The sequence below is a fragment of the Saimiri boliviensis genome, chromosome 14 (assembly GCF_048565385.1).
Source record: "Saimiri boliviensis isolate mSaiBol1 chromosome 14, mSaiBol1.pri, whole genome shotgun sequence".
In the NCBI taxonomy this organism is placed as follows: domain Eukaryota; kingdom Metazoa; phylum Chordata; class Mammalia; order Primates; family Cebidae; genus Saimiri; species Saimiri boliviensis.
This window is the reverse complement of record NC_133462.1, coordinates 8,554,578-8,580,101: the sequence shown is the minus strand read 5'-3', so window position 1 is coordinate 8,580,101 and position 25,524 is coordinate 8,554,578. Positions and strand designations below refer to the sequence as shown.

General features: G+C 53.6%; 3 protein-coding genes, 5 non-coding genes and 1 pseudogene across 15 annotated transcripts; all 9 read left to right on the top strand.

The window, feature by feature from the left end:
* The first annotated feature begins 853 nt into the window (after positions 1-853).
* FLT3LG (fms related receptor tyrosine kinase 3 ligand) lies at positions 854-8,342 on the top strand. 7 transcript variants are annotated; one of them, XM_074386083.1, is made up of 10 exons: positions 854-1,184; positions 1,261-1,330; positions 1,992-2,102; positions 2,207-2,275; positions 2,457-2,510; positions 2,701-2,844; positions 4,217-4,301; positions 4,912-5,090; positions 5,167-5,235; positions 8,120-8,208. In XM_074386083.1, the coding sequence occupies exons 1-9, from the start codon at positions 1,018-1,020 to the stop codon at positions 5,212-5,214; spliced, it is 927 nt and encodes a 308-aa protein (XP_074242184.1). In that variant the 5' UTR covers positions 854-1,017; the 3' UTR covers positions 5,215-5,235; positions 8,120-8,208. The 7 variants fall into 7 exon arrangements, with proteins under 7 accessions (XP_074242184.1, XP_074242183.1, XP_074242185.1 ...); XM_074386084.1 differs by having other exon boundaries at positions 859-986; positions 4,163-4,301; XM_074386081.1 differs by having other exon boundaries at positions 859-1,184; positions 4,163-4,301.
* A 1,354-nt stretch (positions 8,343-9,696) lies between these two features.
* On the top strand, positions 9,697-14,880 carry RPL13A (ribosomal protein L13a). Of its 2 annotated transcripts, none has more exons than XM_003940355.4 (8): positions 9,697-9,794; positions 12,112-12,184; positions 12,479-12,544; positions 12,718-12,819; positions 13,020-13,105; positions 13,280-13,339; positions 14,004-14,126; positions 14,310-14,880. In XM_003940355.4, the coding sequence occupies exons 1-8, from the start codon at positions 9,780-9,782 to the stop codon at positions 14,394-14,396; spliced, it is 612 nt and encodes a 203-aa protein (XP_003940404.2). In that variant the 5' UTR covers positions 9,697-9,779; the 3' UTR covers positions 14,397-14,880. The 2 variants fall into 2 exon arrangements, with proteins under 2 accessions (XP_003940404.2, XP_074242180.1); XM_074386079.1 differs by having other exon boundaries at positions 9,731-9,788.
* On the top strand, positions 12,225-12,308 carry LOC120362877 (small nucleolar RNA Z195/SNORD33/SNORD32 family). Its single transcript, XR_005578670.1, has one exon. It is a non-coding gene; the product is annotated as a small nucleolar RNA Z195/SNORD33/SNORD32 family (small nucleolar RNA).
* On the top strand, positions 12,858-12,941 carry LOC120362876 (small nucleolar RNA Z195/SNORD33/SNORD32 family). The gene has a single exon (XR_005578669.1). It is a non-coding gene; the product is annotated as a small nucleolar RNA Z195/SNORD33/SNORD32 family (small nucleolar RNA).
* On the top strand, positions 13,146-13,214 carry LOC120362878 (small nucleolar RNA SNORD34). The gene has a single exon (XR_005578671.1). It is a non-coding gene; the product is annotated as a small nucleolar RNA SNORD34 (small nucleolar RNA).
* On the top strand, positions 13,417-13,502 carry LOC120362882 (small nucleolar RNA SNORD35). The gene has a single exon (XR_005578674.1). It is a non-coding gene; the product is annotated as a small nucleolar RNA SNORD35 (small nucleolar RNA).
* Positions 14,881-17,340: 2,460 nt separating the features above from the next.
* Positions 17,341-20,903, top strand: RPS11 (ribosomal protein S11). Its single transcript, XM_003940356.4, has 5 exons — positions 17,341-17,449; positions 18,151-18,282; positions 18,482-18,557; positions 18,877-19,006; positions 20,726-20,903. Exons 1-5 carry the CDS (start codon positions 17,435-17,437, stop codon positions 20,847-20,849), a joined length of 477 nt encoding a protein of 158 aa, XP_003940405.1. The 5' UTR covers positions 17,341-17,434; the 3' UTR covers positions 20,850-20,903.
* On the top strand, positions 18,683-18,765 carry LOC120362883 (small nucleolar RNA SNORD35). Its single transcript, XR_005578675.1, has one exon. It is a non-coding gene; the product is annotated as a small nucleolar RNA SNORD35 (small nucleolar RNA).
* Positions 20,904-21,221: 318 nt separating the features above from the next.
* Positions 21,222-23,487, top strand: LOC141581146 (uncharacterized; annotated as a pseudogene).
* Positions 23,488-25,524: the final 2,037 nt, after the last annotated feature.

The window sequence follows — 25,524 nt, the reverse complement described above, 5'->3', positions numbered from 1 at the left end:
TCAAACCGAATGTGGCCATGTCAAAGTTCCCCAGGATGGGGCCTGGAATTCTTCTGCATGGGAGGTTCAAGCAGATGTTTGGGGACAGTCTGCCGCAAATCAGACAGGTGAGCAACAGATTCAGGCCGGGCGTGGGGGGGGTCACACCTGTAATCCCAGCACTTTGGGAGGCCAAGGCAGGTGGATCGCCTGAGGTCAGGAGTTCGAGATCAGCCTGGCCAACATGGTGAAACCCCATCTCTACCAAAAATACAAAAATAAACTGGGCGTAGTGGCGGGCACCTGTAATCCCAGCTAGTCGGGAGGCTGAGACATGAGAATCGCTGGGGCCTGGGAGGCGGAGGTTGCAGTGAGCCGAGATCATGCCACTGCACTCCAGCCTGGGCGACAGAGTAAGATCCCATGTCAAAAACAAAACAAAACAAAACAAAAAAAGATTCAGAGATTCAGAGACCCACAGATGTGGAAGAGAGCTTCTATTTGGTCTCATTTACTACCTAACCCCCGCTCTCCCGTTTGGAGTTGAAGAAAGCAAGGCTTAGAGAGGCCACGCTCCCACCGTGGTAAATCCAGGGCCAGAGTGACAAGATGCATCCTGAGCCCCGTGTGCCGAGCCTTGGCGGGGCAAAGTTGGGGCCCAAAGGATGGTCAGACACAGCAGCTCCTAATTCTCGGAGACAGATCCCCGTTCCAGCCCCAGCTCACCGCGAACCGAGCGCACGTGACACCCAGGGAGTCAGCCCCGCCAGAGTCTCCGCCACGGGGCGTCCGGGAACGCGCCTTCTGTGGCGTGAGCGGCCGCTTGTCACCACCAGGGGGCGCGCTCTGCCTGGGCTCAGATTCCACTGCTTCTCTGTCTCCCCACAAAAATTTCCTTTCACTTTCGGTCTCTGGTTGTCACCCGGTTTGGCCCCTTCCACCCAGCTGGGGCAAGCCTGATGCGTGGGGAGACTTGGACTCTAGGTTCCCGAAGGGGTGGAGCCAAGGTCCCTACTCCTGGGACAGAGGGAGCAGAGGATGGGGGGCTGGGTTCCTGGGTCCCTAACCTGGGGAGGGTTCTGGGGACCAGACGTCGGGGTTCTTGGAAGTGGAGATGAAGAGTTTTCACCGAAACTGGTGCAGACGCAGGAAGCCTGGGGGAGGAAGGGGGGGAAACCCGGCCACATCAAAGTCACACAGGAGAGGTAGGGAGGCGCAGGGGCGGGCAGGGCAGGGGCTGGGGCATGGGGGTCCGAGACTTCTTGTTCTGTCCCTTCCAAGACCCGGCCGCAGGAGGCATGAGGGTCCCCCGGCCGAGATGACAGTGCTGGTGCCAGCCTGGAGTCCAACAGTGCGTAAAACCCAGAAAAGGTCGTGGGAGAGACAGGGGAGGTACAATGTCAGGAAGAGGCAGAGGTGTGGGGAGACCGACAGGAGGGGAGATGGACAGAGGAGGGGGAGATGGAGAGGAGAGGAGATGGAGGGGAGGGGAGATGGAAGGGGGGAGATGGAGGGGAGGGGAGATGGAGGGGAAGGGGAGATGGAGGGGAAGGGGAGATGGAAGATGGACAGGAGCGGGGGATGGACAGAGGAGCATGCTGGTGGTGGACAGAGCCGGGAACGAATGAACAGAACGTGAATCAAGATAAAGAGAGGCACGCGACAGGGGTGTAGAAGGCGGAGGGAGGCGCAACGCTGGAGGAACCCGGGCGAGGAGAGCAGTCTTGAGAATGAAGCGGTCGGAGAAGGACGGCCATCGTTGGGGAGATGGGGAGAGAGAGGGGTGGGGCAGAGGAGGATCAAACTGGACGCCGTTGGACCAGAGGCAGAGAGAAACGGGGGAAGGAGGGGCAGGGACGGGGCCAGGTCTCTAGAAAGTACGGACGCGGTTTAAGGACACGGTGTCGAGGCGGGGAGGAGCGCGGAGGACAGATGAGTGCAGGCGGGAAGCCCGGAGGAGGGGGCTGTGTGTGGAACAGCGGAGGGCTCCCCCAGCTCCTCCTCCCCTGCAGACTCGTCTCCTGCTGCTGCTGCTGCTGAGCTCGGAGCTCAGTGGGACCCAGGACTGCTCCTTCCAGCTCAGCCCCATCTCCTCCGACTTCGCTGTCAAAATCCGTGAGCTGGTGAGCGGCGTTGCCCCGACCCCCTCATGGGATCCCCCTGCATGTTTTTTTTTTTTTTTTTCTTTTTAAAGTAGAGATGGGGTCTCTCTCCCTGTGTTGCCCAGGGTGGTCTCGATCTCCTGGGCTCAAGCGATGCTCCCACCTTGGCCTCCCAAAGTGCTGGAATTACAGGCGTGAGCCACTGTGCTGGGAGGTGTCGCCCCTTCTTGAGCTCAAGGTTCTGTGGCTTCTTCTGGGTTCCCCCTCTCTGAGTCTTGTCCCCCTCTCCCTCTGGATCTCTGCTGCCCCCTCTGGGTCCCCACAGTGCTGTTTCCCGCTGTCTTCAGCCAGGCCTGACCCTGTTTCCTCCCGCAGTCTGACTACTTGCTTCAAGATTATCCGGTCACCGTGGCCTCCAATCTGCAGGACGTGAGTCACGTTGGGAGGGACCCAGGGTGGAGGTGGGGACCACAGACTCAAGATGCCCCACCCAGGCGAGCGCATAACCTGGCACTCCCCTCCGCAAAGCCAGGAATCGGCGTCCCCTGCCCCTCCTCCCTCGGACCCAGCAGCCGCGGCCCGGCCCCTCCTCCCTCAGACCCGTGGGTTCTCCCCCCAGGAGGAGCTCTGCGGCGCCCTCTGGCGGCTGGTCCTGGCACAGCGCTGGATGGAGCGGCTCAAGGCTGTGGCTGGGTCCAAGATGCGAGGCTTGCTGGAGCGCGTGAACACGGAGATACACTTTGTCACCAAATGTGCCTTTCAGGTCAGCCCTGAACTTAGGGGACAAGTGAGGGGGAGGGAGATGCCTTCCTAGGCATTGGCAGTAAAGCCACCCAAGGAAGGTGGAGCCAGAACCCAATCCCCTGCAGAGCCCGGTTCCTGCAGAAAAACATGTCCCTAGAAACCGGCCATGGGAGGGCTCTGCTCCCATTCTGGGGTCCAGGTTTCCTAGGCCATGATGAAGGGTGCCACTGAGGGGTTCTTCCACCCCCAAAAGAAAACAGGGGAGAAGGGGGATCTCTAAACTCTGAGGAGGCCGGGTGCTGTGGCTCACACCTGTAATCCCAGCACTTTGGGAGGCCGAGGTGGGTGGATCACTTGAGGTCGGGAGTCCCGAGACCAGCCTAAACAACATGGGGAAACCCCCATATTTTAGTCTCTACTAAAAATACAAAAAAATTAGCCAGGCGCGGTGGCACATGCCTGTAATCCTCAGTTACTGAGGAAGCTGAGGCAGGAGAATCACTAAAACCCGTGAGACGGAGGTTGTGGTGAGCCGAGATCCGCACCATTGCACTCCAGTCTGGACAACAAATGCGAAACTCCGTCTCATAAATAACAATAATAATAATAATAGTAATCCCAGCACTTTGGTAGGCTGAGGTGGGTGGATCACAAGGTCGGGAGTTTGAGAACAGTCTGGCCAATACGGTGAAACCCCGTCTCTACTAAAAATACTAAGAAAAAAAAAGCCGGGCGCGGTGGCTCAAGCCTGTAATCCCAGCACTTTGGGAGGCCGAGGCGGGTGGATCACGAGGTCGAGAGATCGAGACCATCCTGGTCAACATGGTGAAACCCCGTCTCTACTAAAAATACAAAAAATTAGCTGGGCATGGTGGCGTGTGCCTGTAGTCCCAGCTACTCAGGAGGCTGAGGCAGGAGAATTGCCTGAACCCAGGAGGCGGAGGTTGCGGTGAGCCGAGATCGCGCCATTGCACTCCAGCCTGGGTAACAAGAGCGAAACTCCGTCTCAAAAAAAAAAAAAAAAAAATACTAAGAAAAAAAAAGTTAGCCAGGCATGGTGGCGGGCGCCTGTACTCCCAGCCACTCGGGAGGCTGAGGCCGAGGCCGCAGAATTGCTTGATCTCGGGAGGCAGAGGTTGCAGTGAGCCAAGATCGTGCCACTGCACTCCAGCCTCGGCGACAGAGCGAGGCTCTGTCTCTAATAATAATAAACTCTCTGCGAGAGCCAGAGCTCACTGGGCCCTGCTGCTGGCATCACCAGCAGGAAGAGTCTTCGGCCTGCGGAGGGACGGTGGGGAGGATGATGTGGTGATGATGTCTCCCTCCCCTGCCCCTAGCCCCCCCGCAGCTGTCTTCGCTTCGTCCAGACCAACATCTCGCGCTTCCTGCAGGAGACCTCCGAGCAGCTGGTTGCTCTGAAGCCCTGGATCACTCGCCGGAATTTCTCCCGGTGCCTGGAGCTACAGTGTCAGCCTGGTAAGGCTCCCAGCCACCCCCACGTCCCTCCTATCCTCACGGCTGCTCCTTCACTGCGGTGTCCCAGACACTAGCGGTGACAAGGGCAAGCTTCTTCCTCTTTCTGGACCTCAGTTTACCTTTTTCTTTTTTCTGAGACGGAGTCTTGCTCTGTCACCCAGGTTGGAGTGCAGTGGCAACAATCTCGGCTTACTGCAACCTCCGCCTCCTGGGTTCAAGCGATTCTCTGGTCTCAGCCTCCCATGTAGCTGCGATTCCAGGCCTGCGCCACCATGCCCTGCTAATTTTGTACTTTTAGTAGAGATGGGGTTTCACCATGTTGGCCAGGCTGTTCTCAAATTCCTGACCTCAAGTGATCCGCCCTCCTTGGCCTCCCAAAGTGCTGGGATTACAGGCATGAGCCACTGCACCCCACCTGTGCACTCATTTAATTTGTGACAACCTGACAAGGTAGGTACAATGATTATCCTACTTTTACAGATAAGCAAACTGAGGCACAGAGAGGCCAAGCAGCCCACCTGAGGTCACACAGCCAGCACCAGCCAGGCCTCTCTTTCCTTCCTTACCCCAGCCCTTCTCCTTGGTCACCTAGCCTCCTCTTTCTCCCCAGACTCCTCGACCCTGCCACCCCCACAGAGTTCTGGGGCCCTGGAGGCCACAGCGCCAACAGCCCCGCCGTCCCCTCTGCTCTTCCTGCTGCTGCTACCCACGGGCCTCCTGCTGCTGGCCGCTGCCTGGTGCCCGCACTGGCAGAGGACACGGCAGAGGATACCCCGTGCTAGGGAGCAGGTGAGCAGGGTGGGCAGAGGGGGCAAAGGGTGCCCAGAGGGTGGCCTACCTGTGGCTGACACTTTGGGGGCCACAGGTGCCTCCCGTCCCCAGTCCCCAGGACCTGCTGCTTGTGGAGCACTGACCCAGCCGGGGCCTCATCCTGGTGAGTCCTTCACGGGCTGTGGAGCCAGGACTTTGTGTCTGCAGGTGGGGAGGGGCACTGGAGGCATGGAGGGTGGTGAGCAGTGGAAGGGCTGGGGCAGCTCTGGGTGCAGAAAGATCCCTCTGGAGCTGGGCATGGTGGCTCACGCCTTTAATCCCAGCACTTTAGGAGGCCGAGGTGGGCGGATCACTTGAGGTCAGGAGTTCAAGACCAGCCTGACCAACATGGCAAAACCCAGTCTCTACTAAAATTATAAAAATTAGCCAGGTGTGATGACACATGCCTGTAATCCTAGCTAGTTGGGAGGCAGAGGCAGGAGAATCTCTTGAATCCAGGAGGCAGAGGTTGCAGTGAGCTGAGATCCCACCATTGCACCCCAGCCTGGGCGACAGAAGGAGACTCTGTCTCAAAAAAAAACAAAAAAGAGGGCCAGGCGTGGTGGCTGGCACCTGTAATCCCAGCACTTTGGGAGGCCAGAGTGAACAGATCATGTCAGGAGTTCGAGACCAGCCTGACCAACAAGATGAAACCCCGTTGCTACAGAAGATACAAAAAATTAGCTGGGTGTGGTGGTAGAAGCCTGTGATCCCAGCTACTTGGGAGGCTGAGGCAGGAGAATTTCTTGAACCCGGGAGGCGGAGGTTGCAGTGAGCCAAGATCACACCCTTGCACCCAAGCCTGGGCGACAGGGCAAGACTCTGTCTCAAAAAAAAAAAAAAAAAAGAAGAAAGAAAGACCCAGCCAGCCACAGTGGCTCACACCTATAGTCCCAGCACTTTGGGAGGCCGAGGTGGGCAGATCACGAGGTCAAGAGATTGAGACCATCCTGGCCAACTTGGCAGAACACTGTTTCTGCCAAAAATACAAAAATTCTCCGGGTGTGGTGGTGCACATCTGTAGTCCCAGCTACTCAGGAGGCTGAGGCAGGAGAATGGCTTGAACCCAGGAGGCGGAGATTGCAGTGAGCCAAGATTGAGCCACTGCACTCCAGCCTGGGAGACAGTGTGAGACTCCATCTCTAAATAAATAAATAAATAAATAAATACCGACCCTTCTGGGGCCATCATGGAGAGGGACTGGAGACCAAGCTGGAGGGTGTGGGAGGGCCCAGGGCAAGGACCATGTCTGAGCCAGGCTGGGACCAGGGGATGGAGTGGAGTGTGTAGGGCAAAGAGTCAGGGGTCAGAGAGCAGGAGGGACAGGGCTGGCGCCTGACAGGCTTGAGTTGGTGCAGACAGCCTGGGTCCGGCCCGGTGATGGGTGGATGGGGGCAGGGACCTGGGAGAGAGGGAGATTAGGGAAAGCCATTGAGCTCACTGGGGACCTGAAGGAGTTTGCAAGCCAGGACAGAGCAGCCTCCTGGGGCAGGAAGGGAATGGCATTCCAGAAAGAGGGAACTGTCTTTGCGAAGCCCTTTGGTATGAGAAAGCTCAGGGTGTTCCGGTAACTTGGGCCCGGCATGGGGCAGCAAGGAGCCATGGGAGGTATGAGAGGAAGAAGAGAAGCTGGGAACATTTCAAATCTAACCTTTTGTAGCAATAGGTCACACACAGAGTCCCCTGGTAATGCAGTCCCCATACTGGGCTTTCTACAAATGAACTCACTTCCTTGAGAAGTTGTTGCCATTGTGATCCCATTTCACTGAAACCAAGGCACAGAGAGGTAAATAATTTGGCAAAAGTCACACGGCTCAAGGGTGACGACCAAGATTTGACTCAAGGTTGTCTTTCTTTATTTTGAGATGCAGTCTCGCTCTGTCACCCAGGCTGGCATGCGATGACACAGTCTCTGCTCACTGCAACCTCCACCTCCCGGATTCAAGCGATTCTCCTGCCTGAGCCTCTGGAGTAGCTGGGATTACAGGCACCCGCGACCACGCCCGGCTAATTTTTTATATTTTTAGTAAAGACTGGTGTTTTTTTGTTTTGTTTTGTTTTGTTTTTAAGACAGAGTCTCACTCTATTGATCAGGCTGGAGTGCAACGGCATGATCTCTGCTCACTGCAACCTCCACCTCCCAGGTTCAAGCAATTCTTCTGCCTCAGCCTCCTGAGTAGCTGGGACTACAGGGAGGTACCACCATTCCCGGCTAAATTTTTGCATTTTTAGTACAGACAGGGTTTCACCATGTTGGCCAGGCTGGTCTCAAACTCCAGACCTCATTATCTGGCAGCTGCAACCTCAGAAAGTGCTGGGATTACAGGCATGAGCCACCATGCCTGGCCAGTAATTGATATTAATTTTATTGTATTTCACCCAGCACGGTCGCTCACACCTGTAACTCCTAGGCCGATCTCTTAAGCCTAGGACTTCAAGACCAGCTTGGGTAACGTGGTGAAACCCTGCCTCTACTAAAAATATAAAAATGAGCCGGGCTTGGTGGTGCACACCTGTAATCCCAGCTACTCAGGAGGCTGAGGCAGGAAGAATCACTTGAACCCAGGAGGCAGTGGCGGCAGTGAGCCACGATCATGCCACTGCACTCCGGCCTGGGCGACAGAGCAAGGCTGTCTCAAAAGAAGTTCCAGGCCGGGCGCGGTGGCTCAAGCCTGTAATCCCAGTACTTTGGGAGGCCAAGGCGGGTGGATCACGAGGTGGAGAGATCGAGACCATCCTGGTCAACATGGCGAAACCCCGTCTCTACTAAAAATACAAAAATTGGGTATGGTGGCGCGTGCCTGTAATCCCAGCTACTCAGGAGGCTGGGGCAGGAGAATTGCCTGAACCCAGGAGGCAGAGGTTGCGGTGAGCCGAGATCGCGCCATTGCACTCCAGCCTGGGTAACAAGAGCGAAACTCCGTCTCAAAAAAAAAAAAAAAAAATTAAGTAAAAAAAAAAAAAAAAGAACGCGGTGAGACAGATGCATCTATCATCTCATTTTACAGGGGAGGACACTGAGGTACACAGAGGGGAGACACCAGCCAGAGAATGCACAGCTCGGACACAGAAGAAGTTGGCTAGAGGACGGTCCCTTCCTTGGGCCCAATGCCCCTCTTGCTTCCTCCTCAGGATGGAGGCAACACCAGAACCCAGCACCGGCCCCATTTACCCAACTCTGTACAAAGCCATTGTCCCCCTGAAATGTATATAAATCATTCTTTTCTACCAGCTCTGGCCAGGTCTATCTGTGGATGGGTGTGGATGGGGTAGTTTTGATTTCAGTCTTGGTTTTTCAGTTGCAATGCAATGTTTCATTAAATAGGTGTTTTCTGAGGTCTCCTGGAGCCCCAGGCCAGGACTGGTTAATGCTAGAGCCGGGATTTGAGTCAGAACCAGCCCAGTCGCCCCAGGTCTTCTAGGCTATGGAGGAGAAGACAAGGGACTCAGCGTGCCTGGGTGCAGGATGCCACAGGCTCCTATGGAGATAGCACAGAGGCAGTGTGGGAGCCCAGGGGTGTAGGGGGCAACTAACCGAGGCTGGGAGATCAGAGAGGCTTTCCAGAGCCAAAGGGCACTGCGATGGTGACAAGCCAGATTTGGAGGGGTTGGGGAGGGCATCCTGGGCAAGGGACCCAGCTGAAGCAAAGGCCGACAGTCCAGAAAGTGAGAAGTTTCTCTGAGGAATGCTCAGCGGATTGGTGCAGCCAGGCATCTAGAAGTCATTCCTTCATCCACTCCTAGATTCCCTGGGGACCACTTCCACCTGTTTTACAGATGGAGAAACTGAGGCCCAGATAAGGCCAGGGGTTTGTCCAGGTCAGAGTAAAGTCGACCAGACACTGGGATCCAAATCTCTAAGCCTAGAATGGGCAGGGCACCGGGGCTCAAGCCGGTAATGCCAGCACTTTGGGAGGCCCAGATGGGAAGATCGCTTGAGCCCAGGAGTTCTAGATCAGCCTGGCCAACATGGCAAGATTCCCCACCGCCCTCGTCCCTGCCTTGACAAACAAACAAACAAACAAACAAACAAACAAATATATATATATATATTAGCCAGGCGAGGTGGCGCACCCCTGTAGTCCCGGTTACTCGAGAGGCTGAGGCAGAAGGATCCCTTGAGACTGGGAAGTCGAGGCTGCGGTGGGCCATGATCGCCCGACTGCATTCTGACCTGGGTGACAGAGCGAGCCCCTGTCTTAGAAAATAAAGTAAGCTTGGACTGAGCGTGGAAGAGCGGGCCTGGGGGGTGTCTGGTCTCCCCCTGCGGGCCACCAGAGGCCCTGCAGCCTTCAGTCGCTTGAAGGGGTAGTGGCGCTTTCCCTTACAAACATGGCAGACAGCGTGCGAATGAGATTTACAGCCCCTCAAACACCGCCGCCGAAGCCGGACGGCCACGCCCCAGCAGCACCGCCTCCACACCCCACGTGATCTATTGCAGGGCTCGGCTCTGGTCGCGGAAGTCCGACCGGAAGTATATCCGGATTGGACAATTGAAAGATAACCCGCCTTCCGTGGGACATCTCTGCGCGCGCGCACAACGCTTTGACCAATCACAACACAAAAAGCTGTTTGCGCAGCCCACGTTGCGTCACTTCTGCCGCCCCTGTTTTAAGGGATAAGAAACCCTGCGACAAGACCTCTTCCTTTCCCGGGCGGCTCTCAAAGATGGCGGAGGTGCAGGTGTGGGCTCCGCGCGGGCCGGGGCGGCACGGGGCCGGGTGGGATTCAGGCTGGAACGGGGTCGTACCCTCTCGGTTCTGCTACCTGTGTTGCGGAGTTTAACATCCGCAGTTAAGCAAAATGGAAGTCTTTTGTGGTAAAGGGAAAATGTAGAAAAGGACGGGGCTCTCTTTAGGCCTAGGGTTGGCTACAAAGCGGCATTTCTTTCTTGAGGCGAGGGTGATGGAACTCCCGGTACAGGACGGATTATTTTGAAACTAGACCGCTTATCTTGAATATGGGTAGTGGGTGGGGGCCTCGGGGTCGAGTCTTGGCCGAATTGGACCCTTGTGTGTCCTCAACGATGGGGAACACGCGAAAGTCTGGCCGGGCGGTTTCGGGGCCGTGAGAAACTGAGGATTGCCGAAAGTGGAAGGTATTTCCATTCTTTCCCGTGCGCAGGCTGCTTTTATCTCACGTGGAGCTGTTAATCGGGGTCCCCTGCAGCTCTGGTGGTTCTAATTCTGAATACCTTTCTGCGGGGGGTCGAGAGAGCTGTTGCTTGCCGGGCACTCAGGAATGAACTCGTTTTCCTTGGTTTGCGGCGTTGGCGATTGTCCTGAGGCCTGTTGGTTTCTGGAAGTCGAGAGCTGTGACAAATGGTTCCACGAGGATGGGACATCTTTTTTGCCTGCAAACACCCGGGGGCCCTTTTCCTGCTCCTTGTGTAATTAAGTTGGCCCTGGAAAGGTTTCCTTGTGAATAGTCTGGTTGTTGGGGGCAGAACTTCTGAGCCAGGCTGATCAAAGCAAGTGGTGATATTAACCGAACGTGTGTCTCTGTGCCTAGCACAGTTTGCATTGTTTCGTCTAGTTAACGGTATTCCTGAGGCAGATATTGTTAACCTTATTTGACAGGAGAGGGAATCAAAACTTGGGAATTGGTGAGTTTGGGCCAAGGTCAGGACTTCAGGAAGTCTGGATTTAGATTCTTTATGTATATCTGTATTGCGTTCCAACACTTACAAAGGACATGTAAAGACAAAAATATGCTTCGTGATTTTGCATTATAACAATGAAGATCTCTACTCTGGGATTTTTTTTCTTTTTTTGTTTTTCTGAGACGGAGTCGCCTTGACTGCCAGGCTGGAGTGCAATGGCGGGATCTTGGCTCATTGCAACCTCTGCTTAGGTTCAAGTGACTCTTCTGCCTCACCCTCCCGCGTAGCTGGGACTACAGCTGGCCGCCGTGATGCTCGGCTGATTTTTGTGTTTTTAGTAGGTGAGATTTCACTATATTGGCCTCAAGTGATCTGCCGGCCTAGGCCTCCCAAAGTGCTGGGATTACAGGTGTGAGCCACTGCGCCTGGCCAGGATTCCTACTCTAGAGGAAGCTGAGGTTCGGTGCCTGAGCAGTTTACCTAGGCAAGGAGAGTGATGCAGTAGCAGAGCTAGCATGGGTTTTTGCCTGCTCTGCCTAACCTCATCCCGCCTGAAGTTCGGTTTTCTTACAAATGAAATTTGTCGTAGAAACATCCTATACATCAGAGGATAGATTCTGCTAATATTCTACAATTGATTGGACATGGTGGCTCAAGCCTGTAATCCCACCATTTTGGAAAACTGTACTCGCTTGAGGCCACGAGTACAAGACAAGCCTAGGCAACATGGCAAAACCTTTACTGAACAAAAAAAGTACAAAAATTTTATGGGAGGCTGAGGCTGGTGGATCAACTGAGGTCAGGAGTTCCAGACCAGCCTGGCCAACTTGACGAAATCCCATCTCTACTGAAAACACAAAAATTAGCCAGGCATGGTGGTGGGAGCCTGTAATCAAAGCTTCAGGGGAGGCTGAGGCAATAGAATCGCTTGAACTGAACCCTGGAGGCGGAGGTTGCACTGAGCTCAGATCATACCATTGCACTTCAGCCTGGGCAACAAGAATGAAACTCCACCTCTTTTTTTTTTTTTTTTCTTTTTTAAAATTTTATTCCTTTGTCACCCATTTCAAGTCTGAGAAACTCCATCTCAGAAAAAAAATTAGCTGCGTGTGGTGGCGGTGCGCCCATGGCCCCAGCTACTCATGAGGCTGAGGTGGGAGGATAGCTTGATCTGGGAGGTTGACTGCCTGTGCAACGGGAAGCGCTGTCTCAAAACCAAAATCCTACAGTTAGTTATGAGGTCTTGTAACTTAATCAGTGAGCAGAGCCTTGCTGGTCTGCATTGAAGTTCTTGGCTTTGCAAAATACAGTCTGAGCATAAAAAAAAAATCACAGGAGACCTGAGATATGAGAGGAGTTTGGGCATTTACACTGCTCACGATTCCTTGTCTCCCACAGGTCCTGGTGCTCGATGGTCGAGGCCATCTCCTGGGCCGCCTGGCAGCCATCGTGGCTAAGCAGGTACTGCTGGGTAAGTCGCCTCCCAGAGTCCCCCTGTGGAGCCCCCGCTGGCGGTCAGTGATGAGCAACATTCACCATCTTTCGTTTGAGTCTCACGGCCATGAGATCAACCCCATGCACCGCTCTGAGACCTGCCAGCAACTCTTCCCAGGGTCAGGGACTTGAGGCTCAGAAGTGATTTTGCATTAGGCTAGCTTTTCGTTTAGACATGAACTGGGCTCTGGCGAGTACTGCACTGTGTCTGGGGTGCCTGCGCAGGCTGTGGTAGAGCCCTCAGCTCTTCGTAACCGCTCCCTCCCTCTAGGCCGGAAGGTGGTGGTTGTTCGCTGCGAGGGCATCAACATTTCTGGCAATTTCTACAGAAACAAGTGTAAGTGACAGCTTGGGAGGAGCATTGGAGGGGGTCTCCCTGTGGGCTGTTGAAGCTCTGAAGGCAATTCAAGCAGTGGTGGGAGAGGCTACTTGCTCCTGACAAGGTCCTTGGAATTGGGAGTTTGGGGGTGCTGGCAGACGAGCAGGCCTCACACTCTGATGTCTCGCTAGTGAAGTACCTGGCTTTCCTCCGCAAGCGGATGAACACCAACCCTTCCCGAGGCCCCTACCACTTCCGGGCCCCGAGCCGCATCTTCTGGCGGACCGTGAGAGGTGAGCAGGGTGTGGGGACTGCAGCTGGGGACGGGCAGGTGGCCGGTGATGAGGACTTCTCCCACTATGTTCGAGTTTCCCGACCATGAGATGACTCCACATGCACTACCATCTGAGGCCACCCATGGACCCGCCTCAGTGGGGAGGGTGGGTGTCCTTAGGAGCCCCTCTGAGCAGGCCTGCTCTCTGTCACCCCACAGGCATGCTGCCCCACAAGACCAAGCGAGGCCAGGCCGCCTTGGACCGCCTCAAGGTGTTTGACGGCATCCCACCGCCCTATGACAAGGTGAGCTGTGCCAAGCCCACCAGACAGCAGCCTTGCCCATGGCGTCTGTGATGTTCACAATTACCTACATTGTTTGATCCTCATGAAAGCAACACTGGCTGAGATGCCCGCCCAGCTGGGCTCCTTCCCTGTTGGTCCTTCCAAGGCTCTTAAGCCCCTTTCTTTCTCTAACAGAAAAAGCGGATGGTGGTTCCTGCGGCCCTCAAGGTCGTGCGTCTGAAGCCTACAAGGAAGGTGAGTCCCAGCTTCCACTGTGCTGCCTACTGTGGGGATTTTGGGCCTGCTGAGGGGCCTGGGGCCCCCCTGAGCCTGGCAGATGATGTCCTTATCTCACGATGGTCTGCGGATGTCCCTGTGGGAGTGCCGACAATGCCAATGGCTTAGCTGATGCCAGGAGGGGTGGGTGATGCTTTTTTTTTTTTTCTTTTGTTCCCTCCCTCTCTACTCTCTACTGGTGCTTTTTTAACTGGGGCCTGTTGAGAACAGTTGCATGAAAATATTCTCAACTGTCAGTCACCTCCACCTCCCAGCTCAGGCTCCTTGGGGGGCGGAGCTTAAATGCTCTTACGGCCGGGCGCGGTGGCTCAAGCCTGTAGTCCCAGCGCTTTGGGAGGCCAAGGCGGGTGGATCACAAGGTCAAGAGATCGAGACCATCCTGGTCAACATGGTGAAACCCCGTCTCTACTAAAAATACAAAAAATTAGCTGGGCATGGTGGTGCGTGCCTGTAATCCCAGCTACTCAGGAGGCTGAGGCAGGAGAATTGCCTGAACCCAGGAGGCGGAGGTTGCGGTGAGCCGAGATCGCGCCATTGCACTCCAGCCTGGGCAACAAGAGCGAAACTCCGTCTTAAAAAAAAAAAAAAAAAAATGCTCTTACAACTTTCTTTACCCCCCTAGTTTGCCTATCTGGGCCGCCTGGCTCATGAGGTTGGCTGGAAGTACCAGGCAGTGACAGCCACCCTGGAGGAGAAGAGGAAGGAGAAAGCCAAGATCCACTACCGGAAGAAGAAACAGCTCATGGTGAGGGCAGGGGCCGGCGCTGAGAGGGTATCTCGCACCCGGGTGGGTCTGGCAGATGCTATCTTGCCCACAGAGGACTCTTAACTGGCAAAGGGGCAGCCAGAGTTGGGGTGGGATGGAGTCCATGTAATGAGGGCGATCCAAGCCCTCCTGACCACCACCATCTGTGCATATTCTTGGCAGAGGCTACGGAAACAAGCCGAGAAGAACGTGGAGAAGAAAATTGACAAATACACAGAGGTCCTCAAGACCCATGGACTCCTGGTCTGAGCCCAATAAAGACTCTTAATTCCTCATGCTTGGCCTGGCCTGCCTTCCTCCATCATTGCCCTGGAATGTGCGGGACCCAGGGGCAGCAGCAGTCCGGGTGCTACAGGCAACCTGGGACATAGGAAGCTCGGAGCAAGGAAAAGGCTAGTCACTGCTTGCCGAGGTTACTTGAAAACACTCAGAATTGTGCAGGTATCATTTATAATAGGAAGAGCAACCAGTTACTATTAGCAGAAGGTTCTGGAAGACTAATTGCAGGGGCCTTAGTTGTGAGTGGGGCGTCTTAACTTTCACCTGGTCATGCACTATACTCTGCAGCTGTTAGAATGTGCACGTGCTTGGGAACAGCATGCGCTCGCTGTTGTACAAAGGGTATTTATAGAAGCATAGACTGGGAAGATGGGCAACTCGGGGGTTACAAGCAATGCCCATGCTCCTCACCTGTGTTTTGTGATCACAGTCAAATAAATTACTTTTAAAGAAATCCTGCGTCTTTGCACTGTGTCTGCTGTGGAGGCAGGTGGTAAAAGAGGGGATGAGGAGCTTAAACTAGAAAATTGGCTAATGCACAGAAAAGTATTAGTAACTTGCCCTAAATTCACTTATCCTTTATAGGCAGCACTTACAAACCAAAGACATTTCAAAACAATGGTGGTGGGCAGTGCCTGGTGCTTCCCAGTTAATGGAAGCCTGCCTCATTCTAATTCAGCTGCAAAGTATGGACCCATGCCCCCACTGCCAGGCTGCTATGTAGTCCAGGCTGTCTCTAGAGACAGGCACTTTGCAAATGATAAGCACTGGGTTAACGGACATAATACTAGGCCTTACCTGCACTAAAAGACCTGTACCTTAGGTCTGCTAGTTTGAATGCCTGAAAGGGCATTGCTTGTGAAGCATTTACTAGGTAACAATTGCATAAAATATCCCAGGTCAAAGTTTGCTTGGGTGGGAAGGCCCCTGTTAACCATTTTGCTGATGACGTCTCAGGGCCATACATGTCATGCCCACGGTTCCATAGTAAACATGGCCTAAACACAAGACAAGGTAAAAGTGCAGGTAAGTAACGGAAGCTAGATTCATACCATCCTCGGGATTGGATTCCATAATTAGGGAGTAATCATTTGGTAGTTGTATGCTTATATGCCCAACCTTACCCCAGAGAAACGAGTGGACAGTATGTGTTGTGTTGATGCACCAGATAAACGTCTGTTATGGGCTTAACCTTTACAGGAAAGTCAAGAGACCACAGTGGCTTGTGTTTTCCCTGAAAGTCAGTGAACATAGATGTTGCCCACCCCTGCCAGAGTCCCCACATAGGTTCCCATCCCACAGAGAAGCCTACTCCAGAAATAACCCATTTTAAAGAATAATCTTAAATTTCACAAACTCCATGTGAAACTAAAATTACCCTCTAAAAGCATGGTCCATTAGCAAAAGGGAAAGTGGACTTTATAAACATTTTTAAGACTTAGGAAGACACTTAGAACAAGAAGCCACACACTGCGACAAAATATTTACAAGTCCTCTCTATATCCTGCTGTAAAGAACTCTGTATCTTGCTATAAAGAACTCTAAGCTGGGCGCAGTGGCTTAACTCCTGCAATTCCAGCACTTTGGAAGGCGGGTGGATCACCTGAGGTCAAGAGTTCCAAGACCACCCTGCCCAACATAGTGAAACCCTGTCTACTAAAAATGCAAAAATTAGCTCGGCGTGGTGGTGGGCACCTGTTAACAATCCCTGCTACTCAGGAGGCTGAGTCAGGAGAATTGTTTGAATGCAGGAGGCGGAGGTTGCAGTGAGCTGAGATTTACCATTCCAGCCCGGGCATTAAGTGAAACTCCATCTCGAACAATAAAAACCTTAAAGGGTGTGGTAGCTCACGCCTGTAGTCCCAATCATTCGAGTCCAGACGGGGGAACACAGGGAGACCCTAAGTTAAGAATTTTTTTTTTTTTTTTTTTTTTTTTGGAGACAGGGCTGGTAGTCCCCGAAGTGCTGGAACTAGAGGCAAGAGCTGTCGTGTCCTGCCAAAAAACTTTTTTTTTAATTAGCCAGGCATAGTGGCGTATGCCTGTAGTCCCAGCTATGAGGAGGCTGAGGCGGGAAAATCCCTTGAGCCCAGGAATTCAAGACCAATCTGGGCAACACAGATCCCGTCTCTACTAAAAATACAAAATTAGCCGGGCGTGGTGCTGTGCGCCTGTAATCCCGGCTACTCGGGAGGCTGAGGCAGGAAAATCACTTGAACGTGTCATTGAACTCCAGACCGGGCGACAGAACGAGACGCCGTCTCAAAAAAAAAAAAAAAAGTTCTGTTGGATACGCTGTTACAGACAGAGGTTTTCTCTGTGTGTTACCTTAAAAGTCTTGGTGCTGTTTTATTTTTATTTTTGAGACTCTGCTGCCCAAACTGTAGTGCAGTGTTGTAATCACATCTCACTACAGCCTCAACCTCCCTGGCTCAAGTAATCCTCCCGACTCGAGCTCCCAAAGTGTTGGGATTATAGGCGCAGCCACCGCACCCGGCGAGTAACTTTCATCACACTTCCGAAAGCTTGTGAGCAGCTCCTGCCCCTGACAAAGATGGCGACACCCCCACACAGGCTCCTAGCACCCTTCGGCCGTCCACCCTTCAGAAAGATGGCCGCTCCCTCATCCGATTTGAAGGCTCAACAGACCCAGCCGCGCGATATCCAAATCCTACGGGAGCCTACGCCGCGCAGAAACATGACGTACTCCGTACGACTCTCGCGATATCACGGGCGGACAGAAGGCTGGTCCCGATATTCCCGCCTGAATAATCGCGCCCAGCGCCCTGATGGCCTAAGACCTCGCGAGACCGTGTTCACCACTTCCCGCCCGTCAGTCCTTCTCGATCCGGATCCCGGAATTAAGTGCAGCCTGCCAGAGTCGCGCTCGAGGTCCCGCCCAAGGCCGTGCACGTTGCTCCTTACGTCACTTCCTCTCCAGCCCCTGCGTAGTCGATAAGGACACCCGTACGGCGCCGCTGCTTTCCTTTCTGCAGGCTGTCGGGAAGATGGCGGACATTCAGGTGCGGGCTTGGGGCTGAATCCCAGAGTGCGGGGTCCGCCCCGGCTTTCAGGGGCGCGTCCGGGAGGGCAGGTCCCGGCATCTACGTTCGGGAGTTGATTCTGAGAGTCCGTGTTTGTTTCCTAGGGATTAACTGGGGCGGAGGGCGCGTGCTTTTGCGTGTGTTTAGATGAATGCTTCCTTCCTAAATCCTGGGGGCTCCGCGCCTTAATGGAGGCTCAAGCGTTTTCTAGTTACCTTCTTAAAATCCAAATTTAAGAAGGCTTTTTCTTTAGTTCTCTGGTTTTCAGAGTTAATTCTGTGGGAATGGACTGCTAAGGGCGAGTCCAGGGAGCCTGCCGTTTTGATATATCCTTATGTACTACATAAGGAGTGAATCCTGGGTGGGCCACCTTGGGTCTTCGAGAATAATCCTCGCTGAAAGGTGTCCAGGGTGTGAAGGGGTGATCCTGGTTTAGAGTATGAATTCTGCAGGCCCTGGGAGGCCTTCTGGAGCAAATAGAAATAACTCCGGGCTTAGATCTGAGTATGAATTACAGGTAAAGTTGCGGCAGTCGTGTCTTAGAGGGTGATTCTGGGGTACCAGACCTTGGAGGCCGGCGCTGTGCTGTAAGCGTGAGGTCTGGGAGGTTCTGGGAAGGTCTCTAGGCCATGTTGCTGCCCGCTTCAAACTTACCAGCTCATCACTCCTCATACCTGTAGACCGAGCGTGCCTACCAAAAGCAGCCGACCATCTTTCAAAACAAGAAGAGGGTCCTGCTGGGAGAAACTGGCAAGGAGAAGCTCCCGCGGTACTACAAGAACATCGGTCTGGGCTTCAAGACGCCCAAGGAGGTGCGGGGAACCTCAGAAAAAGAAGGGGACCCTGGCGTTCCTGCACGTGTGCTCCCTAGTCGAGTTGCCCTGCCCACATCTGAGTGGCTGCTCCCAGGGCTGATGGGAATTGTAGTTCACTTCCCTGAGGCCACGCCTCCGGTTCTTTTCAGGAACCACCCGCCCAAGGCTTACTACTTTGTTTTCCCTATCCCTTCAGGCTATTGAGGGCACCTACATTGACAAGAAATGTCCCTTCACTGGTAACGTCTCCATTCGAGGGCGGATCCTCTCTGGTAAGTGCGTGAATTTGTTTGGTGTCAAGGGCCTGAATACTGGAAGAAGGGGCTTGGGGCCCAGACTCCTGGGTCCTGGGTGAGGGAGGTGGTTGGGAATGCAAACCTGTGGGTGCAGGGGCATTGGCAGATGATGTCTGCTTTCACGATGGTCTTCAGATACCCATACGGGCACTGCTGAGAAAGCCATTTGGTAAAAGGCTGGAAACGGGGACTTCTTGGAATCCCTGCTCGGTGGCTCTGGTTCCCAGCATGCCTCAGGTTACCCATGGCCCTCTTTTCACATGGGACCTGACCTATGATCTGCGCCTGCTCCTAGGCGTAGTGACAAAGATGAAGATGCAGAGGACCATTGTCATCCGCCGAGACTACCTGCACTACATCCGCAAGTACAACCGCTTCGAGAAGCGCCACAAGAACATGTCCGTACACCTGTCCCCCTGCTTCAGGTGAGCACAGGGGCCCATCAGCTTGCTCAGGCCATTCTCCCAGCCTTCAGATTCCAGGCCAGTCCAATTTAAGGCCAACCGAGGGAGGCAGTGACTGAGGTGGCATCTCTGGGAAGCCGCAGAATCTCAGGATTTGTATATCACTTGCTCTTCAGAATTTAAGTGTTCCACAGGTTGAATATCTCTACCTGAAATGCTTGGGAGGCCGAGGTGGGTGGATCATGAGGTCAGGAGTTCAACACCAGCTTGCTCAACATAGTAAAACCCCGTCTCTGCTAAAAAATACAAAAAAATTAGCCAGGCGTGGTGGTGGGCACCTGTAATACCAGCTACTCAGGAGGCTGAGGCAGGAGAATCACTGGAACCTGGGAGGCGGAGGTTGCAGTGAGCTGCCATCATGCCATTGCACTCCAGCCTGGGCGACAGAGCAAGTCTCCATCTCAAGAAAAAAAATGCCTGGGGCTAGATTTTGGCATGTTCCCATATACATAATGAGATGTTTTGGGGACGGGACATAGGTCTAAACACGAAGTTCATTTGTTTCATGTACACCTCATTTACATAGACTGAAAGTAATCTTGTGCAGTACATTTTATAATTCTGCATGTGAAACAAACTTAGCATACATTGAACCATCAGAAAGCAAAGGGTTCATGCTGGTACTCAAAGTTCTGATTTTAGCCAGGCACCGTGGTTCAAGCCAGTAATCCCAGCACTGTAGGAGCACGAGGCAGGAGGATCCCTTGAGCCCAGGAGTTGGAGACTAGCCTGGGCAACATGGCGAAACCCTCCCTCTACAAAAAATATAGAAGTAACTGGGTGCTGTGGCATGGGCCTGTAGTCTCAGGCCCTCGGGAGGCTGGGGTGTGAGGATTGCTTAAGCCCACAGGGTGGAGGCTGCAGTGAGCCGAGATGGCCCCACTGGTCTCCAGCCCATGTGACAGAGTAAGATCCTGTCTCTCCCACACACAAAAACAAAACTTCAGATTTTACAGTATTAACGAATTTTTGGATTAGGGATGTTGAACCTGTAATAGGTAGGTGTCTCGGAACCAAAAGGTTAGGGTGTTATACCAGATGGGAACCTCAGAAGCGTTGGAATTCCACGTTTGTTCATCGCATCAGCGTGTTTTATTTAGAGCTTATGTGCCAGGTTTGGTGTTGGATGCCCGCGGCTCAGTGGTGAGCCAGGGCACAGTCCTGTTCCCTCAGAGGGCACCTTCCAGCAGGTGGGTGGCAGGTGTCAGTCAAGTACAAAGGATGGGGACGTGGCGCAGCTGATAATGGTGGCCTTTGGGCGGGGAGGATCTTGGGAACAAGGTAGGGAGTCCTGTGGGCAGGGAGGAAAGTGGCCTGAACTGATTCTGAGTGATAAGGGACCTGAAGTTGTCCCTTAGCACTGTTGCTACAGGATTCCCCTGCTGCTCTGCTGGGGTGGGGTGGTGAGGAGGCCGCTGACAACCTGGGGCTAGTCTAGTTCGGCTGTGAAAGAGAGCTCGTCCGCCACGGTGGCCCTGCTCTGTCTACGGCGTTGAGCTTCGTGCTTGGCACAAAGTTGGTACTAAAGAAATAACGGGAGCAGTTTGAATTGCTGAGTGGAGCTCGGTTGGGGTTTGGTGGAGCCAAAGCAGGGCCTTCAGCCTGGCGAGGTGAAGGGAAAGCCTCCCAGGGCTTACGGGGTAGCCGCTCCTGAGGACATGGCCCCACCTGCCTCCACAGGGACGTCCAGATCGGTGACATCGTGACAGTGGGTGAGTGCCGGCCCCTGAGCAAGACTGTGCGCTTCAACGTGCTCAAGGTCACCAAGGCCGCTGGCACCAAGAAGCAGTTCCAGAAGTTCTGAGGCTGGATGTCGGCCCACTCCCCACAATCAAATAAAGTTATTTTCTCATTCCCAGCCAGACTTGGGATCTCTGCGCCTTTATCAGAGCATGGTGGGTGGGGGTGTCCCTGTGGGAATTGCGTAAGGCTGCTGTGGGTGAGGACAGGGGAGGATGAGCTAAGATGCCTGCCTTCCGCTGGGTCTCCTTTTTTGGTCCTTGTCACCTTTTTGGTGTCTGAATATGTCTGATACCCTGGTGGTGCGCTGTTCCCCACACCTGTCCCCTGGGGAGGAAGTCAGGGGAGGCGGAGGCCGCTGGGTTCTCCAGGCCCTTGTCTGCTCTTTTCCTGACCTTGTCAGGTGGGGAGGGGAGGGAGCTGCAGCCCCCCTGCCATGGGGGTGCTGGATGCCCTGCTGTCTGGCTGTGAACTGTGAAGGTCTTAACTTGAGCCTGGGCCTCCGATCCCTGTTTCTAGCCAAGGAGGGAGACACCGTGCACCCACCACCCACTCCTAGGTGGGCACCATGCCCGTCTGCAGATGAGGAAATTCACCTGGGAGAGGCCAAGCCCTCCTCCTGGAGTTCCAGTAGATAGCTGAGTTCCAGCCCTCAGGTTCTAGAAACTTCCTTTGCCCCAGCTGCCTCAAAATCGAAGTAAGGAAATTAGTGGTGTTGGAAGTGGCCTGGTGAGGCTGTCCTGGAGCCCGGCTCAGCAGGACTGGGGCCAGGCTGCTGGGAAGGAAGTGGGCAGGAAGCTCCCGGAGATGGCCCAACACACAGGCTGCTGAGATGGGGGCCTTGAGAGGGCCAGGCCAGGCCCAGGGTCATGGCATGGGGAGCAGGGGTTCTGGAATGTCACCTGCAAAGCTGGGGAGAGCACAGAGACCACTGTGAGAGGGAGGCACAACAGACAGGTGCACCGAGCATCACAAGTGGGGAGACAGGCATGGGGTGGGGGGCAGCGAGGCAGGGGAGCACCAGAGGATTTGTGGCACCCAAAGGGAAAAGACCTGCCTTCAAGCCACAGCAGAGATGGGGGCACAGGGAAGGGCGGTCTGAACGCCCACTGACCTCACCGTCGGGGTCTGCCGGTGCCGGGGTCCCCAGGTCCCTGCCCCCCAGGCCTGTACCAGGGTCTGAGCCCAGCACTGGTACAAGGGTTGGGAGACAGGGCTATGGGGAAAGGAGCCGCTGCTGCCGCCGCCGTCGCCACAACCTCCGGGATGCTGCCTCCCTGTGGGCCCAGTCCCTGCCTTTTACCCAGGTCGGTGGCGGAGGGGGAGGAGGGCGAGGGTTCCTGCCAGAGGAAGTGGGCAGGAAGGGGCAGGGACGGGTTGGGGGGGGACCGCCCTGATTCACAGAAACTGCACACCCACCCCACCCTATGCTGGGGCAGTAGAGATCCAGCAAGGGGCAAAGAGGGAGCGTGGACCCCAGAGGGAGGGGACGGAGACCCAGAGTGGGGTGGGAGGTGGCGGCCCCTCCCCTTGGCCACAGGTGTTTCCGTTCGGGGTGGGGCTGCTGTGTTTACAACAACAGCCTGGCTCTCCGGCTTCCTCCAGATTATTGGGGCGTCTCCTTGGTACCCCATCACATCAGGGTGTGTGCTGAGGAAGGAACTCTGCTGGACTTGGTGGCTCGAAAAGACCAAGGAGAAAGCCCCCCTGGGACCCCTCAACAGGCCTTGCACCTGAAGAATGGGGATAAGGACCATAGGGTTTTTTTTTGGTTGTTTTTGCTTTGAGACAGTCTCTCTCACCCAGGCTGGAGTGCCCTGGTGTGATCTTGGCTCACTGCACCTCCGCCTCCTAGGTTAAAGCGATTCTCTGCCTCAGTCTCCTGAGTAGCTGGGATTACAGGTGCATGCCACCACACCTGGCTGATTTTGGCGTTTTTAGTAGAGACGGGGTTTCACCATGTTGGCCAGGCTGGTCTCAAACTCCTGACTTCATGATCCACCCATCTTGGTCGCTCAAAAGTGCTGGGAATCCATACAGGTGACAGCTACCGCGCCTGCCCCATAAGGTTCTTTGATAACCAAAGGAGATACAGTTCCTGGGTCAGCAGGTCCCCTGGTGTCCCCTCCCACCTGCTCTCCCTCTCACTCAGCCCCACACTGCCAGTGCCTACCTCCTGCTGAGCCTCTTCACCGTCTGTTCCCTGTGGAATTCTCTGACCCTGAGTTTCCACCTGGCTCCCTCCCTCACTGCCTTTGTCTTCAATTAAGTGAATGAATTGATTTTTTTAAATTTGTTAATTATTTATCAAGAGAAACTATTTCTTAGCCTACATACATATTCATGTATTCAGAAACACAAGTCATTGACAACCGGCTAGGTAATTTGACATGAAGAAATTCTTTAAATTCCAAGATCACGCCGGGCGCGGTGGCTCAAGCTTGTAATCCCAGCACTTTGGGAGGCCGAGGCGGGTGGATCACAAGGTCAAGGGATCGAGACCATCCTGGTCAACATGGTGAAACCCCGTCTCTACTAAAAATACAAAAAATTAGCTGGGCATGGTGGCGTGTGCCTGTAATCCCAGCTACTCAGGAGGCTGAGGCAGGAGAATTGCCTGAACCCAGGAGGCAGAGGTTGCGGTGAGCCGAGATGGTGCCATTGCACTCCAGCCTGGGTAACAAGAGCGAAAACTCCGTCTCAAAAAAAAAAAAAAAAAAAAAAAAAACTTCCAAGATCACTTTGCAGTCTGAAAGATATCCAGCCTTCCAGCTGGTGCGGTGGCTCACACCTGTAATCCCAGCACTTTAGGAGGCCAAGGCAGGTGGATCACAAGGTCAGGAGTTTAAGACCAGCCTGGCCAAGATGGTGAAACCCTCTCTCTACTAAAAATACAAAAATTAGCCAGACACAGTGGCATGCACCTGTAATCCCAGCTACTTAGGAGGCTGAGGTGGGACAATTGTTTGAACCTGGGCAGCAGAGGTTGCAGTGAAATGAGATTGTGCCACTGCATTACATCCTGGGTGAAAGAGGGAAACTGTGTCAAAAAAAAAAAAAAAAAAAAAAAGATACCAGCCTTCCTCACCTCAAAATCTTTCATGGAATCAATTTCTGTAGCAGTCTGCATATGCTTGCTTTCTTGTTTCAACCACAGCAAACGTATAGAAAGCTGCAACCCCCAAGGATACCATGAATGCTCCAACATTATGAAATCACAGATGCTTGTCCAGAAGGCCACACCTCTGAGGTTTTGGCAAAACTTCAGAAGCCATGGTAGTTATTGTCCTTGACAACTTAGTTAGCCTCAACACCAACGTCCTTCCTGACTGACAGGAAAATGGATGGTTCCTGGTCAACATGGTGAAACCACGTCTCCACTGAAAATACAAAAATTAGCTGGTGTGGTAGCTCCCACCTGTAGTCCCAGCTACTCAGGAGGCTGAGGCAGGAGAATCGCTTTAACCCAGGAAGTGGAGGTTGCAGTGAGCCGAGATAGCACTCCACCGGGGCAACAGAGGGCGACTCAGTCTCAAAAAAATAAAAAAATGCTCATGTGTGATAATGGATAGAAGCAGTCCTGATTAAGTGCACACAGGGGTGTAACAATTTGGGGCCCTCAGCCTGGTGTTGGAGAGAGGCCTGGTAGTGTCATGTTACAGCATGCCCTGGGACCCTTGGGCAGGTCTAAGGACAAGAGTCTCTAGCAGGCAGCCCTTGCTTGCTGTAATGGACCCAGGATTTTTTTTTTTTTTTTTTTTTTTTTTTTCTTGAGACAGAGTCTCACCCATCTGTTGCCCAGGCTGGAGTGGAGTGTAGCGATCTCGGCTCACTGCAACCTCCACCTCCCGGGTTCAAGGGAGTCTCCTGCCTCTACCTCCCGAGTAGCTGGGACTACAGATGTGTGCCTCCACACCCAGCTACTTTTTTGTATTTTTGGTAGACAGGGTTTCACCGTATTAGCTAGGATGGTCTCGAACTCCTGATCTCGTGATTCACCCGCCTTAACATCCCCAAGTGCTGGGATTACAGGCATGAGCTACCATGCCTGGCCAGACCCAGGATTTTTATTTTATTTTATATTTTCTTTTTCTTTCTCTTTTTTTTTTTTTATTTCACTATTCTGCACTTATTGGTAAGATATTTAGGATTTTTACTTTAATATTTATTGTATGGGTGTGGAATCCTGGTTCCATTACAGCAAGCCCTGGTAGTTTCTCATGGGATGTTGAGTGTGTTTTAGCATGCTTCTGGAATATTCTGTCAAGTGCCTATTATAGGAGGTCCCAGTGGCATTCCCTTTTCACAGGAAAGGTAGCTCCAGGCATGCTTTTATAGTAGGGTTCTGGTTTACAAGGATAGTGGTCAGGCCAGGTGCGGTGGCTCACACCTGTAATCCTAACACTTAGGGAAGCCAAGGCAGGAGAATCGCTTGAACTAGGGAAGCGGAGGTTGCAGTGAGCTGAGATCTGAAATCAGCCTGGGCAACATGGCGAAACCCATTTGCACCAGAAATACAAAAAATTACCTGGGCCTGGTGGGATGCGCCTGTAGTCCCAGCTACTCAAGAGGCTGAGGTGGGACGATTCCTTGATCCTGGGATATAGACGGAGGTTGCAGTGAGCTGAGATTGTACCACTGCACTCCAGCCTGGGTGACAGACTGAGACCCCATCTCAAAAAAAAAAAAAAAAAAAATTAGCTGGGCTGTAGTCCCAGCTACTCGGGAGGCTGAGGCAG